General features: G+C 36.7%; 1 protein-coding gene across 1 annotated transcript in view; it reads left to right on the top strand.

Annotated features, from left to right (window-relative positions):
• The window catches only part of LOC137387826 (small ribosomal subunit protein mS40-like), a 57,497-nt gene that overhangs the window by 15,749 nt on the left and 18,291 nt on the right, over nucleotides 1-23,457 (top strand). The window contains exons 2-5 of the mRNA XM_068074338.1: nucleotides 9,637-9,822; nucleotides 14,895-15,000; nucleotides 22,459-22,613; nucleotides 23,215-23,286. Of these exons, the coding sequence (XP_067930439.1) occupies nucleotides 9,682-9,822; nucleotides 14,895-15,000; nucleotides 22,459-22,613; nucleotides 23,215-23,286 (474 nt within the window). The 5' untranslated portion in view covers nucleotides 9,637-9,681. The remainder of the gene's footprint in view (nucleotides 1-9,636; nucleotides 9,823-14,894; nucleotides 15,001-22,458; nucleotides 22,614-23,214; nucleotides 23,287-23,457) is intronic.

The following is a 23,457-nucleotide window of genomic DNA, read 5'->3' as shown; positions in this document are numbered from 1 at the left end:
GTGTATCCTATGGCACATGTTGATGCTAGTTTGGCAAAGCTAGGTCGTGGGAAGGTATTCAGTAAATTGGATGCTAACTCCGGGTTTTATCAAATTCCATTGTCTAAGGAAAGCAAGCTGCTTACTACATTCCTGACCCCCTTTGGTAGGTTTGCGTATCATAGACTTCCTTTTGGGTTGTCCTCTAGTCCCGAGATCTACGCCAAAGTTGTTTCCCAGGTTCTTTCAGGTCTTGAAGGAGTTATTGTCCACATGGACGACGTCTGCATCTGGGGTTCCACCAGTGATGAACATGATAAGCGAGTGAGGTTGGTTCTGAAGCGTATGGCGGAGGCAGGAATGACGTTAAACAGTTCCAAATGTGAGTTTTCTAAGAGCTCCATAAAGTTCTTAGGTCACGTGATATCGGAAGAGGGCATCAGAGCTAGTCCTGAGACAATGCAAGGTATTCAGGATTTCACTACACCGAAAAATGTCTCAGATGTGCGTAGTTTTCTGGGCATGGCTAACCAGTTTAGCAAATTTACCCCAAACTTGGCAGAAATGTCCAGGCCCTTGAGAGATCTGTTGTGTAAGGGCTCTCAGTGGTTTTGGGGTGATTCCCAAAGTAAAGCCTTTGCCCGGATCAAGGGTGAACTGTCTAGAGAATTTGTTCTTGCAGCGTATGACCCTAAAGCTGAAACAATAGTACAATCTGATGCTTGTCGAAATGGCATCGGGGCTGCATTGCTCCAGATTCAGCCTGATGGTACAAAACGAGTTGTAGCAACTGCCTCTCGTTCTTTATCCGATACTGAAAGACGATATGCCACAATAGAGCAGGAGGCACTTGGTGTAGTGTGGGCATGTACCAAGTTCAAGGATTACATCACGGGTATGACAGTGCGAATTCAAACCGATCATAAGCCCCTTATCCCACTCCTTAGCACCATCGAGTTGGACAAGTTGACAGCACGCATTCAAAGATTTCGAATGCGTCTGATGAGGTTTTCGTACGTGATCGAGTACTTGGCAGGGAAAGACAACACCTTGGCAGATGCATTATCCCGTTCTCAAGCGTTGCCCACAGTTGACGAAGTGTGTTTTGTTGAAGAGGTGGAACTTGTTGCTAAACAAGCCCATCAGATGTTCGCTTCTAGTGGAAAATTAGCTCAGTTGGCCAAGTTGCAAAAAGCAGATGAGGTTTTGTCCCAGGTCATACAGTTTGTTGAGACGTCATGGCCGGCTTACTTGACCAGCCAGGATGTCCTTCTCCGTCCCTACTTTGAGTCCAGAGCATGGTTGTCTATTCAAGATGGTTTGTTAGTCTTAGGAGATCGCATTGTTATCCCGCAAGTTGAAAGAGTTGGCGTGTTAAGGACCCTCCACCAAGGTCATTTGGGAGTCTCCAAGTGCCGCGCTAGAGCAAAGCAGGCTGTTTGGTGGCCCGGAATATCCCAACAGATCGCTGAGATGGTGCGTCAATGTAATACCTGCAGATTACATGCCAACACAGTCCAGGAGCCTTTGATGGTAGCTGAACTTCCCCAAAGACCGTGGGAGAAGTTAGGCAGTGACTTGTTTTACCACCAGAGCCGATGGTATCTTGTGCTAGTAGACTACTATTCTAGGTTTGTGGAGGTTGCCCCCCTGTCCGAACTCAGTAGTAGAGAAGTTGTGGATCACTTGCGTAGTATTTTTGCCAGACATGGTATCCCAGAGCTGTTGGTTTCAGACAATGGCTCTCAATATTCTAGTTCAGAGTTCAAGCATTTTGTTTCGTCTTACGGGTTTGTGCATGTTACTAGCTCGCCAAAACATCCCCAGGCAAACGGTGCTGCGGAGAGAGCAGTTCAAACGGTTAAGGCGCTGCTCAAGAAGGAATCTGATCCGTATCTGGCCTTGCTGGCATACCGGTCTTCACCCTTGGAAAATGGGATGTCCCCATCAGAGCTGTTAATGGGTAGAAAACTCAGGACCACAGTTCCCATCTTGTCTAAGTTGCTGGACCCTCAGACACCGCAGAGGTCTGTAGTCAGGGAAAGAGAGGAGTACAGAAGAAGTCAGACAAAGATCAGTTTCGATCAGAGACATAAAGCAGTGCCGCTATCTCCCCTTAAGGTTGGAGACAGAGTGGTTATCAGAGACTTAAACAGAGAGGCCAAAGTATCTCAGGCGACTTCCCCTAGGTCCTATGTTCTCAGAGATGCTAACGGCATGGAGTTGAGGCGTAATCGTAAAAGTCTGGTGCAGGTAGTCCCGGATAGTGAGTTGAGTTCATCTAGTCAAGTAGTTGTTGAGCCTAGAGAGAGTCCCCAGGCAGGTTGTAATACACCCATCAAGTCAGATGTACCCCAGTACACGACACGTTCTGGCCGCGAAGTAAAACCTCCAGTAAAACTTGACCTGTAACCTCTTGACTCCTACCCACATGCCCCCCCCCGATACTCATGTACTCATTTGAGAATACTCCTTTATCATGCTTATGTCTTAAGCTGGCTCGTATGCTATTTTATCTCACTTATATTCCAAACCGAATTGGTATCTACGTCGGTAGAGTCATGTTACTGGTTTTTCAGATAAAGGTATTAGATGTGTTATTTCTCAGTTCATAGCTTTCATACACGTTCCATTATTATCCCCGTTGCACTTAAGTCACTGTTGGGAAGGAGAGATGTTGTTATATGGTTTTTCAGGTAATTTGACTTACTTGAATACCACACTAACATCAATGATTAATAACCACAAGTTCTACTTCAATCTAGACTATGCTTGTTGTGGTTAATTAGGCTAGGTAAGCCTAATTGTTTATTCAATGGTTGCTAATAGTATGAGTATGGAACTTGACCCAGATCTTTGTGCAAGCCTCAACTGTGCTAACTCTCAGATGTTTGGTATAGCAATCAAAATATCTTTTATTATTATGAACCAAAGCCTAATACACAAGTAGCAAAATTCTAAAATATAAGATAGATAGAAAGCGATAGAACTAAGTAAAGATAATCTCTTACGCCAACAGCTAGCTGTATCTGCTCTTAAGCTCGGCTTGTACGTCTACAAGTGTCACTGTCAAAAGAGGATGAGCTACTAGAAATTGTTAGCTTTTATAGGCATTCAGGATAGCCTGAGGATGGTACGTATAATGTTCGTATTATATCTTTGTGTTGTAGGAGTAAGTCTACTGGAAGGAACGCTGTCTCTGAGCCGTCATCTGATTAGCGCTATATCTGTATCTTGAAACTGGGATTGCATAACATTGATTGGCGCTGTGTTATGTAATGGAAAAGTGCTGACTCAGGGTAAGCTCAGTTATCTTTGGTTGTGCTTGGTCATGGTTGGTAGATGTAATTGTATTCCAAATTCCTTTGGCGGTGTTGATGTGGTGTTGACGCAGCAGTTTCCAAGATTGATGTTTAATCTTTTAATGTCTCTTTACATTCCCTGCTGGTATCTTGTTTTTGAAGTATTCCAATACAACATTTCTCCCGCTGTTAAAGAACGATATGTCCTCATATCGGTATTCCGTAGTAACGTTGCTGTTGGCATAACGGTAGTAAAATAAGCAGAATATATAAAATGAAGTTATAAAGTTATAGTTAGAATTAAGATATTTAAAACCCATATACCCGAGTTAAAAAAAAATTATATAATAATTCGTAAAACCAAAACCATAAAGATGTTAAGAGCGGAGCAAAAAAAAATTTTTTTTTTTCAGAGCAATAAGGTATGTGTTAGTAGTAGAAGTAAATGGTTGTTAGTTTGCCTTGTGTATGCGAGTGTCAATTGTCCTTTCGGGATCGCGTATTATTGTACTGGTGTTTGTATTGCGTCTCCCTTGGCAAAGTAAACGGGTCCTCCCGTATGTCGGTACGTATGGGTGGTTGTAAGTGGCGAGTAGTCATTGGTTTCATGGTCAGGAAAGAAAGCTAAATCTTGAAATAGAAACTTCATATAACATTGTAGCAAAAAAAAAATTGGCGTGCCTTTTGCAATTCTAAAATCTCAAAATAAATATTATAATATGCATGACTCAGTTGTGTGTAAGAACCTTTTCATTCTCCAATGCTGGAGCTACCTACAGAAAGAAATTCCAAACATCTGTGTTCATCACTAACCTGTCTTATCCTAAAAAAATAGGAAGTCACAATAGAAGTTAACAGTTTTAAATGAGTTCGTTTTCTGGTATGTGCCGTGTCTATTTCACAATAAAGTCTATCCTAAAAAATTCAAAAGTCAATTTTCATTACATGAAGTTAGCACGCCATTTATTTTCTACAGTGGCTACATTTAGTTTTTTTTTCAAGGTTAAATGAACGAATGGATGATGCGTTTGATCAAAGTAGGTAATCAATCAGCCACTATCTGAGATTAGAAAAAACGATACGGCACGCTGTACCTGTCAAGGAAATATAGATGTTAGCATGTGGTGAGCATTATGACAAGTTACTAGTGATCAGTTACTATTAGCGTCAGAGCGTGAATAATTATTATTGCAAGCGCTACTAGCCAAAGGCTAGTAGCAGTAACGCATACTTACGTTGCTGTTATGGTCTGATGGTTTCAGGCTTTGGGTTGATTATAGGCGTACTGCAAGTGGGTAATATTCGATCTTGTCCGGTAGTCGCTTGGGAAATTTGTGTAGCTGTTGAATTTGGAAAATGGGCGGAGCTTGTATATTGGCATGCGCTGTGTTGGCTGGCTAGCTTCAATGATAAGTTCTTTGGTATTGCTTGACTGTACGCGGTGTTAATTTGGCGTTGGACTTTCGCATTCCGTAAGCATTCTTAGATAACAAGCCAAGAATAAACATGCCACCTTAAGCATGCCATTACTTTCTCCGTTGTTTCTTATTTTGATCGCTGTTATCTCTGACGTGGTGAGTTATTCTTCTCAGATATGCTGTGTAGAAATGATTAGTATGTGATGGTTAGTCGTGTTGATGGAGGATGTACTCTCTTTTAGTGAACTTTTTTTTTTTTACTTCTTCTATAGCTTGTCAAAAGTCCGGTATATGTGTCGTGTTGTTGAAGAAATTTTTCGTGAAATTTCGTCTAGTATTGTTCCGTTTAATCGTAGTCCGAGTGAAGCTAATTCTTGAAAAAAAGAATCCGTTTAGTCCAAAATTTTGTTCCATTTGTGTAGGTGAGAACTGTGGCTATTCGTAGTATTCAAAATCTTCCACTCGGTAGTTCCTTGATGGTTTCTCTCTTCTCGAAAGTTCTGCTTCATTTTCTTCTATTTGTCTTGCCTGATCGTTCACTATCATGGTTAATCCTTGTAATTGTCTTGTTAATGGTGCGAGGGAGTCAGTGTCTACTTGGTTAACACTCATCGTCTTATTTCTTGTCACTGCTATATCTATGGCTTCCAGGTTTCTTGCTTCCTTTAGAGCTTCTTGTAAACTGATGTTTTCTTGTTTTAGGATCGATCTCTGATAGCTTTCCTTCAGGCCTCCTATGAATGCGGATTTTATTACCTGGTCGCGATTCACTTCCGGTAAATCTTTAAATACTGATCGACCTGCAGCCACAATCTCGGAATAGAAATTGTTAATCGACTTCTTCCCTTGGGTGATGTTCCATAGGTTCTTCTCTCGGAGTGGTTGATCGACTCGAAAAGCAGATATCAGCTCCTTCTTCAAGGAGTTGTAATCTATCGCGTAAGCTGGCTTAAGCTTTATGACGTTCCTATAGGACTCCCATGCTGGTCCAACAAGTTTAGCAGGTAGAGTTTGTGCTAGCTGTCTGTTGTCGTAGTTGTATGGAGCCATCAATATTTCCCATCGTTCAAGGTAATCTTCAAAATTATCTCCTTCCCTGTATGGCTCTATGATATCAGTGTTGGGTATTATACCGATGACAGGTGGTCCGGCCCGAGGTGGTGGGAATAGCAGTTGTCCATCAGCCATCCTTGGTGCTCCGTTAGCGAACGGGTCGAACTCTATGAAATTATCGGAGTCGTCCCCGTTTGGGTCCGCACCTTGTGGGCACTGCTCTTGTGGTTCGGGGGTAGCCGGGTCTTGTTGTTGACCTCGTGGGCTCTGGTCTCGGGGTCCGGAGGTAGCCGAGTCTTGTTGTCCACCTCGTGGGCTCTGGTCCGGAACTTTGATTCGGCTTCTCAAGCTTCTTATTGTCGTAGAAGGTGTTTTATTAGTTCTCTTCCTTGGCATTCTACAGTCCGGCTGTGTTGCCTTGGGTTAGCTTATACAAGCTGCGGGAGTAGCTCAACGCTAGCTTTGGCTGCTCCCTTTTGGTTGTTATATAGTTGCTGCTGGTTTGACTCCTGGTTGTAGTGAAGGATATGTGCGTGTAGGATCTGGTCTGCTACAACAAACTCAGCTAATATGCAACCTATGAGTACTGAGCTCTAAAATTTATGAATATTCTTATATGTATGTGGTTGACAGATGTTTAATTATTAAATCGTGTTTATGTTAAGACAAGTATCGAGTAAGTAACGAAGAAAAGATAGTCTATTATGTCTGTCAACAAGAAAGTTATTCTATATAGAGAGGGTTGTTTTCCAAATGGTTGGAGCTCAACCGCAAGTATGAGTCTGTCACGTTTATATAAAAGTAAACAGCGTAATAAAATGTACAGGATTAGTACTGTAAGCATATAAATGCAGTCAATCGCTGTTATAAGTTAGCAGTTGTCAGTTCAGTATCTTGTCTGAAATATGTCTAGAGTTGTGTAGTTTGTGCACTATATTATTATTTAACTGAAAGTTTATACTCGAGTTTTAAGTTTCTGATGGTAGTGTGCTTGTCTATAAGTCAAGCTGGTGTAAATTATTTATAACCGGTGTATTATTATTGTTAGGCCTTATACGTATGTAAATGTTAGGTGTAATAACCTAGAGCTCTTGTGTATCTACAGTCACTAATATGTATAACTTCCCTGCAAACCGAAACAGTCAGAAGTTATAGGTAGAATGAGTGTGAGCGTGTGACTGGATGAATCTGCAGAATTGCACGTACATAAGAAGTTGCCAATGTATAAATAGATCTATGCTTTCCCTGCAAACCGAAACAGTCAGAAAGGTAGATAAGGTAGTGAGTGTCCTAAGAAATGTGTGAAATTGTACGTGTATGAAGTTCTGATCTATGTTTGCCCTGGAGCGAAACAGTCAGAAGCATATAGTATAGTGATAACAGTGCTCAGCTGTGAACTATGTATGTATAACTTCCCTGCAAACCGAAACAGTCAGAAGTTATAGGCACGCGGCTATAATTTCCCTGCAAACCGAAACAGTCAGAAATTATGAAAGGCACGCGGCTATGTAATTGTAATTTCCCTGCAAACCGAAACAGTCAGAAATTATGGACACTATGGCAATGTAAAGTGAAGGCGCGCGGCTTATTAAATTGTTTAAACAGATCTATGCTTTCCCTGCAAACCGAAACAGTCAGAAAGGTAGATAAAGGTATGTATAATTCCCCTGCAAACCGAAACAGTCAGAAATTATAAAATGAACGCGTATATGTAATTGTAATTTCCCTGCAAACCGAAACAGTCAGAAATTATGGACACTATGGCAATGTAAAGTGAAGGCGCGCGGCTTATTAAATTGTTTAAACAGATCTATGCTTTCCCTGCAAACCGAAACAGTCAGAAAGGTAGATAAAGGTATGTATAATTCCCCTGCAAACCGAAACAGTCAGAAATTATAAAATGAACGCGTATATGTAATTGTAATTTCCCTGCAAACCGAAACAGTCAGAAATTATGAATTAGTTGTTTTCTCCTAGGCAAATGTAAATCTGACCTCAGATTTTCTTAAAATAGATTAGGATCCTCAAGCCTATAAGTAGTATGTAAGTGGGTGGTCAATCCCAATATAGGCTGTAATTAAGCGCTGCGCAAGTATAATGAAGGTGTTACGAAAGGTTATGCTTTGGCTAAAAGATATACCTAGATTAGTCACCAAACCTCAGCTAACATGGACTTTGTAATTAGTCCCACAATAGATATGTTAATTATCTACCTGCCCAGTAGAATATAGTGACCAAAATAAAATATTCTAGATAGTCAAGCAACCAGATATGAATAAAGATGGAGATGTTAGATCTATGGTAAGCGCTACGAAATATTATGAAAGTGTTACGAAAGATTTAAAAGCGTTTGAGGGATACCCACTTAGCTATGCGAAAGGTTGGTGACCGATAAGGCACCTCCACCAAAAATGTTATATGGTTTTTCAGGTAATTTGACTTACTTGAATACCACACTAACATCAATGATTAATAACCACAAGTTCTACTTCAATCTAGACTATGCTTGTTGTGGTTAATTAGGCTAGGTAAGCCTAATTGTTTATTCAATGGTTGCTAATAGTATGAGTATGGAACTTGACCCAGATCTTTGTGCAAGCCTCAACTGTGCTAACTCTCAGATGTTTGGTATAGCAATCAAAATATCTTTTATTATTATGAACCAAAGCCTAATACACAAGTAGCAAAATTCTAAAATATAAGATAGATAGAAAGCGATAGAACTAAGTAAAGATAATCTCTTACGCCAACAGCTAGCTGTATCTGCTCTTAAGCTCGGCTTGTACGTCTACAAGTGTCACTGTCAAAAGAGGATGAGCTACTAGAAATTGTTAGCTTTTATAGGCATTCAGGATAGCCTGAGGATGGTACGTATAATGTTCGTATTATATCTTTGTGTTGTAGGAGTAAGTCTACTGGAAGGAACGCTGTCTCTGAGCCGTCATCTGATTAGCGCTATATCTGTATCTTGAAACTGGGATTGCATAACATTGATTGGCGCTGTGTTATGTAATGGAAAAGTGCTGACTCAGGGTAAGCTCAGTTATCTTTGGTTGTGCTTGGTCATGGTTGGTAGATGTAATTGTATTCCAAATTCCTTTGGCGGTGTTGATGTGGTGTTGACGCAGCAGTTTCCAAGATTGATGTTTAATCTTTTAATGTCTCTTTACATTCCCTGCTGGTATCTTGTTTTTGAAGTATTCCAATACAACAATGTTGTATTATACTCATGTTTGCGTGCTATTTTATATTGCGCATGAATCTTGGTGTGTTCAATAAAGACAGTTCGGCGTCACGCAACAGACAATACAGAATATATTGTAATTATAAATTTAATCACATTATATTAAATAAAATAATTACAAATATAGAATTATATTTGTAATATTTTTGAGTGAGAAACATATACCTTACTGAGTGCATTACAAAATATTATGTGATGAACATCAGCCCTTGCGAGTATACTGCGCAATATTGAATGAGGAGCATAGGCCTCCATGATTTTATAGATGTTATTATTCAGTGAGGAAGATATGCTTTGATGATTTCATTAACAATCAACGAGTAATATACGTTTTTTGATTATATTTACAAAATCAAATAATCAGAAAACAGGCTTTAGTTTTTTCTAATTTAATTATAATACAATCGCTTGGACAACTTATACAGTACGCATTCCTACATAAACTTGTTTATTGTATTCTTGCGTGAGAAACATCGGCAGAGCTAATGTGCTGAGACGAATCATCAGTCACTTTTACGTCCGCAACGTCTAGACAGCAATAAATTTACTGATTGAGCCGTAGCGATTTGCGGAACATAGGGCCTTGCGGAACATAGGGCCTGCGGAACATGGGCTGTCCCCTTCACCGTTACACCAAAAGTAGCAACGTGATCTGTCGTACCATTTTCGTTTCTACAAGAAACAAATGGCACTTGTTATTGCGAGAAGATGTGCTAGAGCAGCTAGTTTGCTAGCTGATATTTCTGTAATTCAAACAAGTTGTTATACAACATTTTCAACTCGCATGAGTGCTTTACATCTTATTAAATTCCAAGAACATAAGCAGGTAATCACAACAGAGTTGTAGTCACATACGTACTTTACTACATTACATATACTCTGATATCGACATGTGTACACCAAAGTTAAACATGTCGAGCTTTGTTTGTAAGTGCTCATATTGCTACGTGAACTCAGTGTAATGTTAAAATGGTGCTCTGAACTATGTCGAAATGTTTACCTTGCACGGAATCAACTTGGCAGTTTGCATAATGGGGATGCCTAAGACAAAATATTCTGTTTTGCCGTAATGTTTCTGCTGAAATATTAATGAATTTGAGGTTTTTTGTTTATAGAAAAGCAAATATTGCTGTTGTAAGCATAGTTAGTTGGTTCAGTAGAAAGTTGACACAACGTTGCTCATTAATAACTCAATACGGTGTAAAAATATTAAAAATTAAAGATTGCAATTAGAGCCAAAGAATTTATGGTAGGTTTGGCAAGGGAATATATTTTTGGCAATGTGTTGTAGTGTGCATATGTGGTTCTTTGTTATAAAATGTATAGCAACGTGGGAGAAAGACAGAATTAAACTTCAAATTTTTACCTTTCTTTGGTGACAATAAATGAATTTTACCATTTAGACCATTGTATGTTTTTGCATTGCATCTGAACTGCGAATAAGCTACGTAGGAGCATGTAATTTAAACATTTAACAAATTTGAAAAGTATGTAGACAAATAGGCATATATATGAAAAACCTAGTTGCTCTGTTGTATCACTTTACTTATATTTAAAGCCATATTCTGATATATGAAATCAATATTTTATTCACTTTCGTATAACTGGGGGAAACAGTCCCAACATCGACAAGTCCGAACCTAGACAAGTCCCAATCTCGACAGAGGTTGGTCCGAATCTAGACAAAGGTTGGTCCGAACATCGACAAAGGCTGATGCAGTTTTACGATAATTTAATCTTCAACAAATAATAAATGTCTTTTTGCAGTTCTATCCTCACTTCAAAAAATAAAAATCAAAGCTACTCACTGAAGTTTAGATTTCAAATAAAACATTTTGCTAGCATAACAGTCAACCATATTTATGGTTGTTACTTGTTTTAGCATTCGTTCTATATTTAGGTTGGGCAAAATATTGTTAGGCCTACATAAGCTGGGGAGTGCTGCATCAAATGGATCACAAGATATTTTTGTGCAAATAAGTCTTTTACATATAAATCGCTCATTTACTATGAAAATAGTAGATGGTAAAATAGTAAAACTGCTGTCGAGATTGGGCCAACCGTTGTCGATATACAAACTCGTCGAGTTTCAAACCAGTCGAGGTTCGGACTATAAACCATAACTGGTAACCTAAATAAAAACTGTATAGAAGCTGAACGGCATTGGCACTAATGTCTAGGCACTGTCATCAAGTAAACAGCCATCAGTCATGAAAGAGATTAGTGGTCAACATCATTCGGTATCTCATACATGTATTTTATAATGTGCCTAGAATTGGTTTTATTGTACTCTGGAAGCCATCTTTAACATAATAATGCAATAATACACCACGATTATATTTACTAAATAGTAATACATTGTAATGATTGAAATATAACTAGCAGAGGCAGCCAAAATTATAACCTAAGTTAAGAAGAGGATGCCTACAACTGAAACTTCGTATAGAGAAGGTTTTGTACACATAAAGCCAGTACTAAATTATAGCTTCAAAACTTCTCTCTTAGGTCGTATTTTTAAGTTCACTTTGTTTTACACTTTTTTTAAATTCAGATGGAAACAAAGTTAACCCAAAAGGAACATGGCTTTTGCAATGAAATTGTAAAAGGTGTAGCTGTTTATATAGATCTATGTACAACTTGGCCATTGAATTCCCTCAAGTCTGCTTCTTATAGTGATGTGCTGTAGGTAGTAATTTATCCTTAATACTCACTGTTGTGGGCAGCTAATCTTTTCAACTATCAGGCTTGATATATTCAGTTGTCCTTCAACTTGAGTCTGTTTTAGTTGTTAGTAAAAATCTAATGAAACAACTCCAATAGATTTTGGCTAATATTACTAGTTGTGAGTTTAGGCCTGGCTATTACTATTGATCAAAAACCCTGTAATACCTGTCCATATTTCATTCGATACGTTAGCTGAGGGATTTTTCTGAGAGGTATGCAACTATTAAAAACACTCAACAGAAAACATTGATATTTTAGCCTGTTTGGAAAGCAACTGAATGACCTTTACTGTCTCCAACACCATTTTCTTGTAAACTATTGTTACTGTAGTTATTATTTCACCACTGCAAGCTGTCTGCATATAACATTGAACAATAACATTAGAACCACTCGAAGCTGCATTTGCAGATGTTTACTTATACCTTGTCTAGCTGTTACCCAAAAAAAGAGGCAGATTTTATAGTTATATATTACCGAACGCTGATAGTAAACTAGGTACAATTTCTGTGTAGCATTGGTTTAACCTTGTTAGAGGCACTGAGTCCAATCAGTTATAAATGTACACTCAAACTCTTCACTGTTTGAACTGGTGAGACTGCCTCAGCATATCCCTGGGGCTCAATAGAACACAGGTTGTGAGCCATTGGTACAAAGCTAAAAGGAGATGCAGTTTAAAAATTTAATTTTATCAAAGTCCAACGAATTTCATTATTGATGAAAACCATTTTAAATTGAAAAATGAAAACAAGGTGATTATTAACATGCTTCTTACCACGGTACAGTATAAACAACATCGGTGGTAGTCTATTTTACAATCTGAAAGACCAGAGGCATCAAACATGAATAACTTTTTTGTTGTGAACTTTAAAACCATATTTGGGCACTTTTATAGCAAATATTAATCAACCCATTTTTACCTCAAACAAAGAGTAAATGTTTGTCATCAGCATACAGCAAGAGGTTGAAACGAAATATAAGCCATGATGCGTGTTACTATAAAACATAAGCCATGATGTGTGTACTAGAAAATATAAGCCATGATGCGTGTTACTACGAAACATAAGCCATGATGCGTGTTACTACAAAACATAAGCCATGATGCGTGTTACTACAAAACATGAGCCATGATGCGTGTACTACAAAATAATAAGCCAAGATGCGTGTTACTACAAAACATAAGCCATGATGCGTGTTACTACAAAACATAAGCCAAGATGCGTGTTACTACAAAACATAAGCCATGATGCGTGTTACTACAAAACATAAGCCATGATGCGTGTACTACAAAATAATAAGCCATGATGCGTGTACTACAAAACATAAGCCATGATGTGTGTACTACAAAAAATTAGCCATGATATGTGTACTACAAAACAAGCCATGATGCATGTTACTACAAAACATGAGCCATGATGCGTGTACTACAAAACATGAGCCATGATGTGTGTACTACAAAACATGAGCCATGATGTGTGTACTACAAAACATAAGCCATGATGAGTGTTACTACAAAACATGAGCCATGATGCGTGTACTACAAAACATGAGCCATGATGTGTGTACTACAAAACATGAGCCATGATGTGTGTACTACAAAACATAAGCCATGATGAGTGTTACTACAAAACATAGGCCATGATGTGTGTACTACAAAACATGAGCCATGATGTGTGTACTACAAAACATAGGCCATGATGTGTGTACTACAAAACATGAGCCATGATGTGTGTACTACAAAACATGAGCCATGATGTGTGTACTACAAAACATGAGCCATGATGTGTGTACTACAAAACATAGGCCATGATGTGTGTACTACAAAACATAAGCCATGATGCGTGTTACTACAAAACATGAGCCATGATGCGTGTACTACAAAATAATAAGCCAAGATGCGTGTTACTACAAAACATAAGCCATGATGCGTGTTACTACAAAACATAAGCCAAGATGCGTGTTACTACAAAACATAAGCCATGATGCGTGTTACTACAAAACATAAGCCATGATGCGTGTACTACAAAATAATAAGCCATGATGCGTGTACTACAAAACATAAGCCATGATGTGTGTACTACAAAAAATTAGCCATGATATGTGTACTACAAAACAAGCCATGATGCATGTTACTACAAAACATGAGCCATGATGCGTGTACTACAAAACATGAGCCATGATGTGTGTACTACAAAACATGAGCCATGATGTGTGTACTACAAAACATAAGCCATGATGAGTGTTACTACAAAACATGAGCCATGATGCGTGTACTACAAAACATGAGCCATGATGTGTGTACTACAAAACATGAGCCATGATGTGTGTACTACAAAACATAAGCCATGATGAGTGTTACTACAAAACATAGGCCATGATGTGTGTACTACAAAACATGAGCCATGATGTGTGTACTACAAAACATAGGCCATGATGTGTGTACTACAAAACATGAGCCATGATGTGTGTACTACAAAACATGAACCATGATGTGTGTACTACAAAATATAAGCGACGGTGTGCATATGTAAAGGAGCTGCCATAACCTTTTACTACTCCACAAAGAACCAAAGCAGTTTCAAAGTATAAGTCTTGATATGTTTTCACAAATACTGTATATAAATACTAGGTGTGCTTCCCGGTGTTGCCCGGGTATTAAAAATCCGCTTATAAACAATGAGAAGTGATGAGAGTTGCCTACCACTTGCTATTAGCAGGCTTTGGCGGTGATGAGCCTTGCTTTAGCCATGATAAACTGCTTTAGCTGTGATAAGCCGGCTTTATCTGTGATAAGCCGAAATTAGCTGTGATAAGCCGGCTTTAACCGCGATAAGTCAGCTTTAGCTTTCTCTCTTAGCTGACATGTGTGCAGCTGATTAGTGATGGCTTAGCCGGCTGGCTAATTTTGTTAGTGAGCCCAGCTGGCTTGTCTGGTTGGCCTGCACCACACATGCGCTACAAAACAAAAGCGATGATGTGCACATACTACAAAACATTAGCGATATTTTGATATTTTCATGAATTACTCTTGGATTAGGTGAAAGACATGCATTGTGGATAGAAACAATTGTTCGACCACATCTTGAAGGGGTTTCAATGAGAGACAATGTAGTGCTAGACCTGGGTGCTGGAGTTTACTCTATGCTTCTCATCACCTTGGCTGTTTTACTCGTTTAGGTGAATTCTATAGAGAGCCGTGGTACTCTCTTATCCTACCAACCGAGGCACTCATATTGCACTGAAGAGGATGAAGTCGACAAGTCAACTGAAGTGACAGACAAACGTAGGTGCAAAAAGCTGAGATTCATTCCGGTTGTTTTTAAAAAGTTGCTTCTTTATTAGTGTGTATAGGAGTTCACTGGCTGTAAATATATGGTCATGGTGCACTTGTAGTGAGAGTCTACATGTAATGGTCAATTTGTGTTACGTTTTAGCTATGCGCATGTATATATATTTTTTAAGCTTTTCCATTTTTGTTATCAATAATGTTAGAAATTTAAGGAGAAGGGCACTTCTGTTCTAACAATGTCTTTGAGTCATTATATTCAGTGTGGTCGTTAAATTCAGTGTGGTCATTATATTCAGTGGGATCATTATATTCAGTGTGGTCATTATATTCAGTGTGGTCATTATATTCAGTGTGGTCATTATATTCAGTGTAATCATTATATTCATTGTGCTCATTATATTCAGTGTGATCATTATATTCAGTGTGCTCATTATATTCAGTGTTGTCATTATATTCAGTGTGCTCATTATATTCAGTGTGCTCATTATATTCAGTGTGCTCATGATATTCAGTGTTGTCATTATATTCAGTGTGCTCATTATATTCAGTGTGCTCATTATATTCAGTGTGGTCATTATATTCAGTGTGGTCATTATATTCAGTGTGCTCATTATATTCAGTGTGCTCATTATATTCAGTGTGCTCATTATATTCAGTGTGGTCATTATATTCAGTGTGCTCATTATATTCATTGTGCTCATTATATTCAATGTGCTCATTATATTCAGTGTGCTCATTAAATTCAGTGTGCTCATTATATTCAGTGTGCTCATTATATTCAGTGTTGTCATTATATTCAGTGTGGTCATTATATTCAGTGTGGTCATTATATTCAGTGTGGTCATTATATTCAGTGTGCTCATTATATTCAGTGTGATCATTATATTCAGTGTGCTCATTATATTCAGTGTGGTCATTACATTCAGTGTGGTCATTATATTCAGTGAGGTCATTATATTCAGTGTGGTCATTATATTCAGTGTGGCCATTATATTCAGTGTGCTCATTATATTCAGTGTGGTCATTATATTCAGTGTGATCATTATATTCAGTGTGCTCATTATATTCAGTGTGCTCATTATATTCAGTGTGGTCATTATATTCAGTGTGGTCATTATATTCAGTGTAATCATTATATTCAGTGTAATCATTATATTCAGTGTTGTCATTATATTCAGTGTTGTCATTATATTCAGTGTGCTCATTATATTCAGTGTGCTCATTACATTCAGTGTGCTCATTATATTCAGTGGGGTCATTATATTCAGTGTGCTCATTATATTCAGTGTGATCATTATATTCAGTGTGGTCATTATATTCAGTGTGCTCATTATATTCAGTGTGATCATTATATTCAGTGTGCTCATTATATTCAGTGTGGTCATTATATTAAGTGTGATCATTATATCCAGTGTGGTCATTATATTCAGTGTGGTCATTATATTCAATGTGGTCATTATATTCAGTGTGCTCATTATATTCAGTGTGGTCATTATATTCAGTGTGCTCATTATATTCAGTGTGGTCATTATATTCAGTGTGGTCATTATATTCAGTGTGCTCATTATATTCAGTGTGCTCATTATATTCAGTGTGCTCATTATATTCAGTGTGCTCATCATATTCAGTGTGGTCATTATATTCAGTGTGCTCATTATATTCAGTGTGGTCATTATATTCAGTGTGGTCATTATATTCAGTGTGCTCATTATATTCAGTGTGCTCATTATATTCAGTGTGGTCATTATATTCAGTGTGCTCATTATATTCAGTGTGGTCATTATATTCAGTGTGGTCATTATATTCAGTGTGGTCATTATATTCAGTGTGCTCATTATATTCAGTGTGCTCATTATATTCAGTGTGCTCATTATATTCAGTGTGCTCATTATATTCAGTGTGCTCATTATATTCAGTGTGCTCATTATATTCAGTGTGCTCATTATATTCAGTGTGCTCATTATATTCAATGTGCTCATTATATTCAGTGTAATCATTATATTCATTGTGGTCATTATATTCAGCGTGCTCATTATATTCAATGTGCTCATTATATTCAGTGTAATCATTATATTCATTGTGGTCATTATATTCAGCGTGCTCATTATATTCAGTGTGGTCGTTAAATTCAGTGTGCTCATTATATTCAGTGTGCTCATTATATTCAGTGTGGTCATTATATTCAGTGTGGTCATTATATTCAGTGTGCTCATTATATTCAGTGTGCTCATTATATTCAGTGTGCTCATTATATTCAGTGTGCTCATTATATTCAGTGTGCTCATTATATTCAGTGTGCTCATTATATTCAGTGTGCTCATTATATTCAGTGTGGTCATTATATTCAGTGTGCTCATTATATTCAGTGTGGTCATTATATTCAGTGTGCTCATTATATTCAGTGTGCTCATTATATTCAGTGTTGTCATTATATTCAGTGTGCTCATTATATTCAGTGTGCTCATTATATTCAGTGTGCTCATTATATTCAGTGTGCTCATTATATTCAGTGTGCTCATTATATTCAGTGTGCTCATTATATTCAGCGTGCTCATTATATTCAATGTGCTCATTATATTCAGTGTAATCATTATATTCATTGTGGTCATTATATTCAGCGTGCTCATTATATTCAGTGTGGTCGTTAAATTCAGTGTGGTCATTATATTCAGTGTGCTCATTATATTCAGTGTGCTCATTATATTCAGTGTGCTCATTATATTCAGTGTGCTCATTATATTCAGTGTGCTCATTATATTCAGTGTGGTCATTATATTCAGTGTGCTCATTATATTCAGTGTGCTCATTATATTCAGTGTGGTCATTATATTCAGTGTGGTCATTATATTCAGTGTGGTCATTATATTCAGTGTGCTCATTATATTCAGTGTGGTCATTATATTCAGTGTGCTCATTATATTCAGTGTGGTCATTATATTCAGTGTGCTCATTATATTCAGTGTTGTCATTATATTCAGTGTGCTCATTATATTCAGTGTTGTCATTATATTCAATGTGCTCATTATATTCAGTGTGCTCATTATATTCAGTGTGCTCATTATATTCAGTGTGCTCATTATATTCAGTGTGCTCATTATATTCAGTGTTGTCATTATATTCAGTGTGCTCATTATATTCAGTGTTGTCATTATATTCAATGTGCTCATTATATTCAGTGTGCTCATTATATTCAGTATGCTCATTATATTCAGTGTGCTCATTATATTCAGCGTGCTCATTATATTCAATGTGCTCATTATATTCAGTGTGCTCATTATATTCAGTGTGCTCATTATATTCAGTGTGGTCATTATATTCAGTGTGGTCATTATATTCAGTGTGGTCATTATATTCAGTGTGCTCATTATATTCAGTGTTGTCATTATATTCAGTGTGCTCATTATATTCAGTGTTGTCATTATATTCAATGTGCTCATTATATTCAGTGTGCTCATTATATTCAGTGTGCTCATTATATTCAGTGTGCTCATTATATTCAGTGTGCTCATTATATTCAGTGTGGTCATTATATTCAGTGTGCTCATTATATTCAGTGTGATCATTATATTCAGTGTGGTCATTATATTCAGTGTGCTCATTATATTCAGTGTGCTCATTATATTCAGTGTGCTCATTATATTCAGTGTGCTCATTATATTCAGTGTTGTCATTATATTCAGTGTTGTCATTATATTCAGTGTGCTCATTATATTCAATGTGCTCATTATATTCAGTGTTGTCATTATATTCAGCGTGCTCATTATATTCATTGTGGTCATTATATTCAGTGTTGTCATTATATTCAGTGTGCTCATTATATTCAATGTGCTCATTATATTCAGTGTTGTCATTATATTCAGCGTGCTCATTATATTCAGTGGGATCATTATATTCAGTGTGGTCATTATATTCAGTGTGCTCATTATATTCAGTGTGCTCATTATATTCAGTGTGGTCATTATATTCAGTGTGCTCATTATATTCATTGTGGTCATTATATTCAGTGTGGTCATTATATTCAGTGTGCTCATTATATTCAGTGTGCTCATTATATTCAGTGTGATCATTATAGTCAGTGTGCTCATTATATTCAGTGTGGTCATTATATTCAGTGTGGTCATTATATTCAGTGTGCTCATTATATTCAGTGTGGTCATTATATTCAGTGTTGTCATTATATTCAGTGTGCTCATTATATTCAGTGTGCTCATTATATTCAGTGTGGTCATTATATTCAGTGTGGTCATTATATTCAGTGTGCTCATTATATTCAGTGTGCTCATTATATTCAGTGTGCTCATTATATTCAGTGTGGTCATTATATTCAGTGTGGTCATTATATTCAGTGTGCTCATTATATTCATTGTGGTCATTATATTCATTGTGGTCATTATATTCAGTGTTGTCATTATATTCAGTGTTGTCATTATATTCAGTGTGCTCATTATATTCAATGTGCTCATTATATTCAGTGTGGTCATTATATTCAGTGTGCTCATTATATTCAGTGTGCTCATTATATTCAGTGTGGTCATTATATTCAGTGTGCTCATTATATTCAGTGTTGTCATTATATTCAGTGTGCTCATTATATTCAGTGTGCTCATTATATTCAGTGTGCTCATTATATTCAGTGTGATCATTATAGTCAGTGTGCTCATTATATTCAGTGTGGTCATTATATTCAGTGTGGTCATTATATTCAGTGTGCTCATTATATTCAGTGTGGTCATTATATTCAGTGTTGTCATTATATTCAGTGTGCTCATTATATTCAGTGTGCTCATTATATTCAGTGTGGTCATTATATTCAGTGTGCTCATTATATTCAGTGTGCTCATTATATTCAGTGTTGTCATTATATTCAGTGCGGTCATTATATTCAGTGTGCTCATTATATTCAGTGTGGTCATTATATTCAGTGTGCTCATTATATTCAGTGTTGTCATTATATTCAGTGTGCTCATTATATTCAGTGTGGTCATTATATTCAGTGTTGTCATTATATTCAGTGTGCTCATTATATTCAGTGTGCTCATTATATTCAGTGTGATCATTATAGTCAGTGTGCTCATTATATTCAGTGTGCTCATTATATTCAGTGTGGTCATTATATTCAGTGTGCTCATTATATTCAGTGTGCTCATTATATTCAGTGTGCTCATTATATTCAGTGTGATCATTATATTCAGTGTGATCATTATATTCAGTGTGCTCATTATATTCAGTGTGCTCATTATATTCAGTGTGGTCATTATATCCAGTGTGGTCATTATATTCAGTGTGATCATTATATTCAGTGTGCTCATTATATTCAGTGTGCTCATTATATTCAGTGTTGTCATTATATTCAGTGTGATCATTATAGTCAGTGTGCTCATTATATTCAGTGTTGTCATTATATTCAGTGTGCTCCTTATATTCAGTGTTGTCATTATATTCAGTGTGCTCATTATATTCAGTGTGATCATTATAGTCAGTGTGCTCATTATATTCAGTGTGCTCATTATATTCAGTGTTGTCATTATATTCAGTGTGCTCATTATATTCAGCGTGCTCATTATATTCAGCGTGCTCATTATATTCAGTGTGATCATTATATTCAGTGTGCTCATTATATTCAGTGTGCTCATTATATTCAGTGTGCTCATTATATTCAGTGTGATCATTATATTCAGTGTGCTCATTATATTCAGCGTGCTCATTATATTCAGTGTGGTCATTATATTCAGTGTGGTCATTATATTCAGTGTGCTCATTATATTCAGTGTGCTCATTATATTCAGTGTGCTCATTATATTCAGTGTGCTCATTATATTCAGTGTGGTCATTATATTCAGTGTTGTCATTATATTCAGTGTGCTCATTATATTCAGTGTGCTCATTATATTCAGTGTGATCATTATAGTCAGTGTGCTCATTATATTCAGTGTTGTCATTATATTCAGTGTGCTCATTATATTCAGTGTTGTCATTATATTCAGTGTGCTCATTATATTCAGTGTTGTCATTATATTCAGTGTGGTCATTATATTCAGTGTTGTCATTATATTCAGTGTGGTCATTATATTCAGTGTGGTCATTATATTCAGTGTGCTCATTATATTCAGTGTGGTCATTATATTCAGTGTGGTCATTATATTCAGTGTTGTCATTATATTCAGTGTTGTCATTATATTCAGTGTGGTCATTATATTCAATGTGCTCATTATATTCAATGTGCTCATTATATTCAGTGTTGTCATTATATTCAGTGTTGTCATTATATTCAGTGTGCTCATTATATTCAGTGTGATCATTATATTCAGTGTGCTCATTATATTCAGTGTGATCATTATATTCAGTGTGCTCATTATATTCAGTGTGATCATTATATTCAGTGTGGTCATTATATTCAGTGTTGTCATTATATTCAGTGTTGTCATTATATTCAGTGTGCTCATTATATTCAATGTGCTCATTATATTCAGTGTTGTCATTATATTCAGTGTGCTCATTATATTCAGTGTGGTCATTATATTCAGTGTGCTCATTATATTCAGTGTGCTCATTATATTCAGTGTGCTCATTATATTCAGTGTGGTCATTATATTCATTGTTGTCATTATATTCAGTGTGGTCATTATATTCAGCGTGCTCATTATATTCAGTGTGCTCATTATATTCAGTGTGATCATTATAGTCAGTGTGCTCATTATATTCAGTGTTGTCATTATATTCAGTGTGCTCATTATATTCAGTGTTGTCATTATATTCAGTGTGCTCATTATATTCAGTGTTGTCATTATATTCAGTGTGGTCATTATATTCAGTGTGGTCATTATATTCAGTGTGGTCATTATATTCAGTGTGCTCATTATATTCAGTGTGGTCATTATATTCATTGTTGTCATTATATTCAGCGTGGTCATTATATTCAGCGTGCTCATTATATTCAGTGTGCTCATTATATTCAGTGTGCTCATTATATTCAGTGTGCTCATTATATTCAGTGTGCTCATTATATTCAGTGTGCTCATTATATTCAGTGTGATCATTATATTCAGCGTGCTCATTATATTCAGCGTGGTCATTATATTCAGTGTGGTCATTATATTCAGTGTGCTCATTATATTCAGTGTGCTCATTATATTCAGTGTGCTCATTATATTCAGTGTGCTCATTATATTCAGTGTGCTCATTATATTCAGTGTGATCATTATATTCAGTGTGATCATTATATTCAGCGTGCTCATTATATTCAGCGTGGTCATTATATTCAGTGTGGTCATTATATTCAGTGTGCTCATTATATTCAGTGTGCTCATTATATTCAGTGTGCTCATTATATTCAGTGTGCTCATTATATTCAGTGTGGTCATTATTCTCTTAAACCTTTCTGTTGACATGAAGTTGCAAACTGAATTCTCCTTGAACTACATGAATGTTGTCACACGGTCCAATCCTTGGTAGGTCAATCCTACACACCAGTAGATGTGGAGACAAGCATAAAATATCTAGAGAGTGATGCATATGCTGAGACGTATGGAGATCAACCAGTCTGGTTTCACTTTCGTCCCAACCATCCTACAGGCCGGCCTAGGGAACGTACCCGGCGGACGTGTGTTGTAAGTTGAAAACATCAGCTAGATAGAGTCATGCAATCATTATGATAGTTGGTTGGAATGTTAATTCCTGCGGAAACCTTGAAGACTTGACATATGCAGGCATAACATAAGTCAAAGACTTGAGATATGTAGACATAACATAAGTCAAAGACTTGAGATATGTAGACATAACATAAGTCAAAGACTTGAGATATGTAGACATAACATAAGTCAAAGACTTGACATATGCAGGCATAACATAAGTCAAAGACTTGACATATGCAGGCATAACATAAGTCAAAGACTTGAGATATGTAGACATAACATAAGTCAAAGACTTGAGATATGTAGACATAACCTAAGGTAGTAGGGTTTCACATAAAGCAAGCATTAATTCATCATATTAATTAACAAGCCACTATCATGGCTTGTGAATTAATTTGGAAATGGAGCTTCAATTATATATGTTATTTTTATAGAAGACATAAACCGTTTGTTGGTGTCTTTTAACATTCAATATTTATAAACTATATATACTGTATTTATAAACTAAACAAAACTAATTAAATTAAAGTCCCAGCTAAAGATTTCCGTGTGGAATCAAGATTAATTACTTTTGTAGAGAGGTGGCCATTACTCAACTGGACAGCCCTGTCCGATATGCAGAGATGACCACCTCGTAATGGACTACAGGGTAAGTTCTTTCCGCTTGGTTTGTTTCTGTCCTCTCGCTGGTTGGCCATCAATCAAGATGCCAACCACACGCCGCAGAATTGTGGCTGACCAGTGCTATTATTGGAAGACTTAATTTTCTCTTCATGTTCTGTAATAATAAAAATAATGATTATGAAAACAAAAATATTAA

This window comes from Watersipora subatra, chromosome 2 (genome assembly GCF_963576615.1).
Source record: "Watersipora subatra chromosome 2, tzWatSuba1.1, whole genome shotgun sequence".
NCBI lineage: Eukaryota > Metazoa > Bryozoa > Gymnolaemata > Cheilostomatida > Watersiporidae > Watersipora > Watersipora subatra.
The sequence above is the reverse complement of the archived record's forward strand: the minus strand, read 5'-3'. Positions and strand labels throughout refer to the sequence as shown.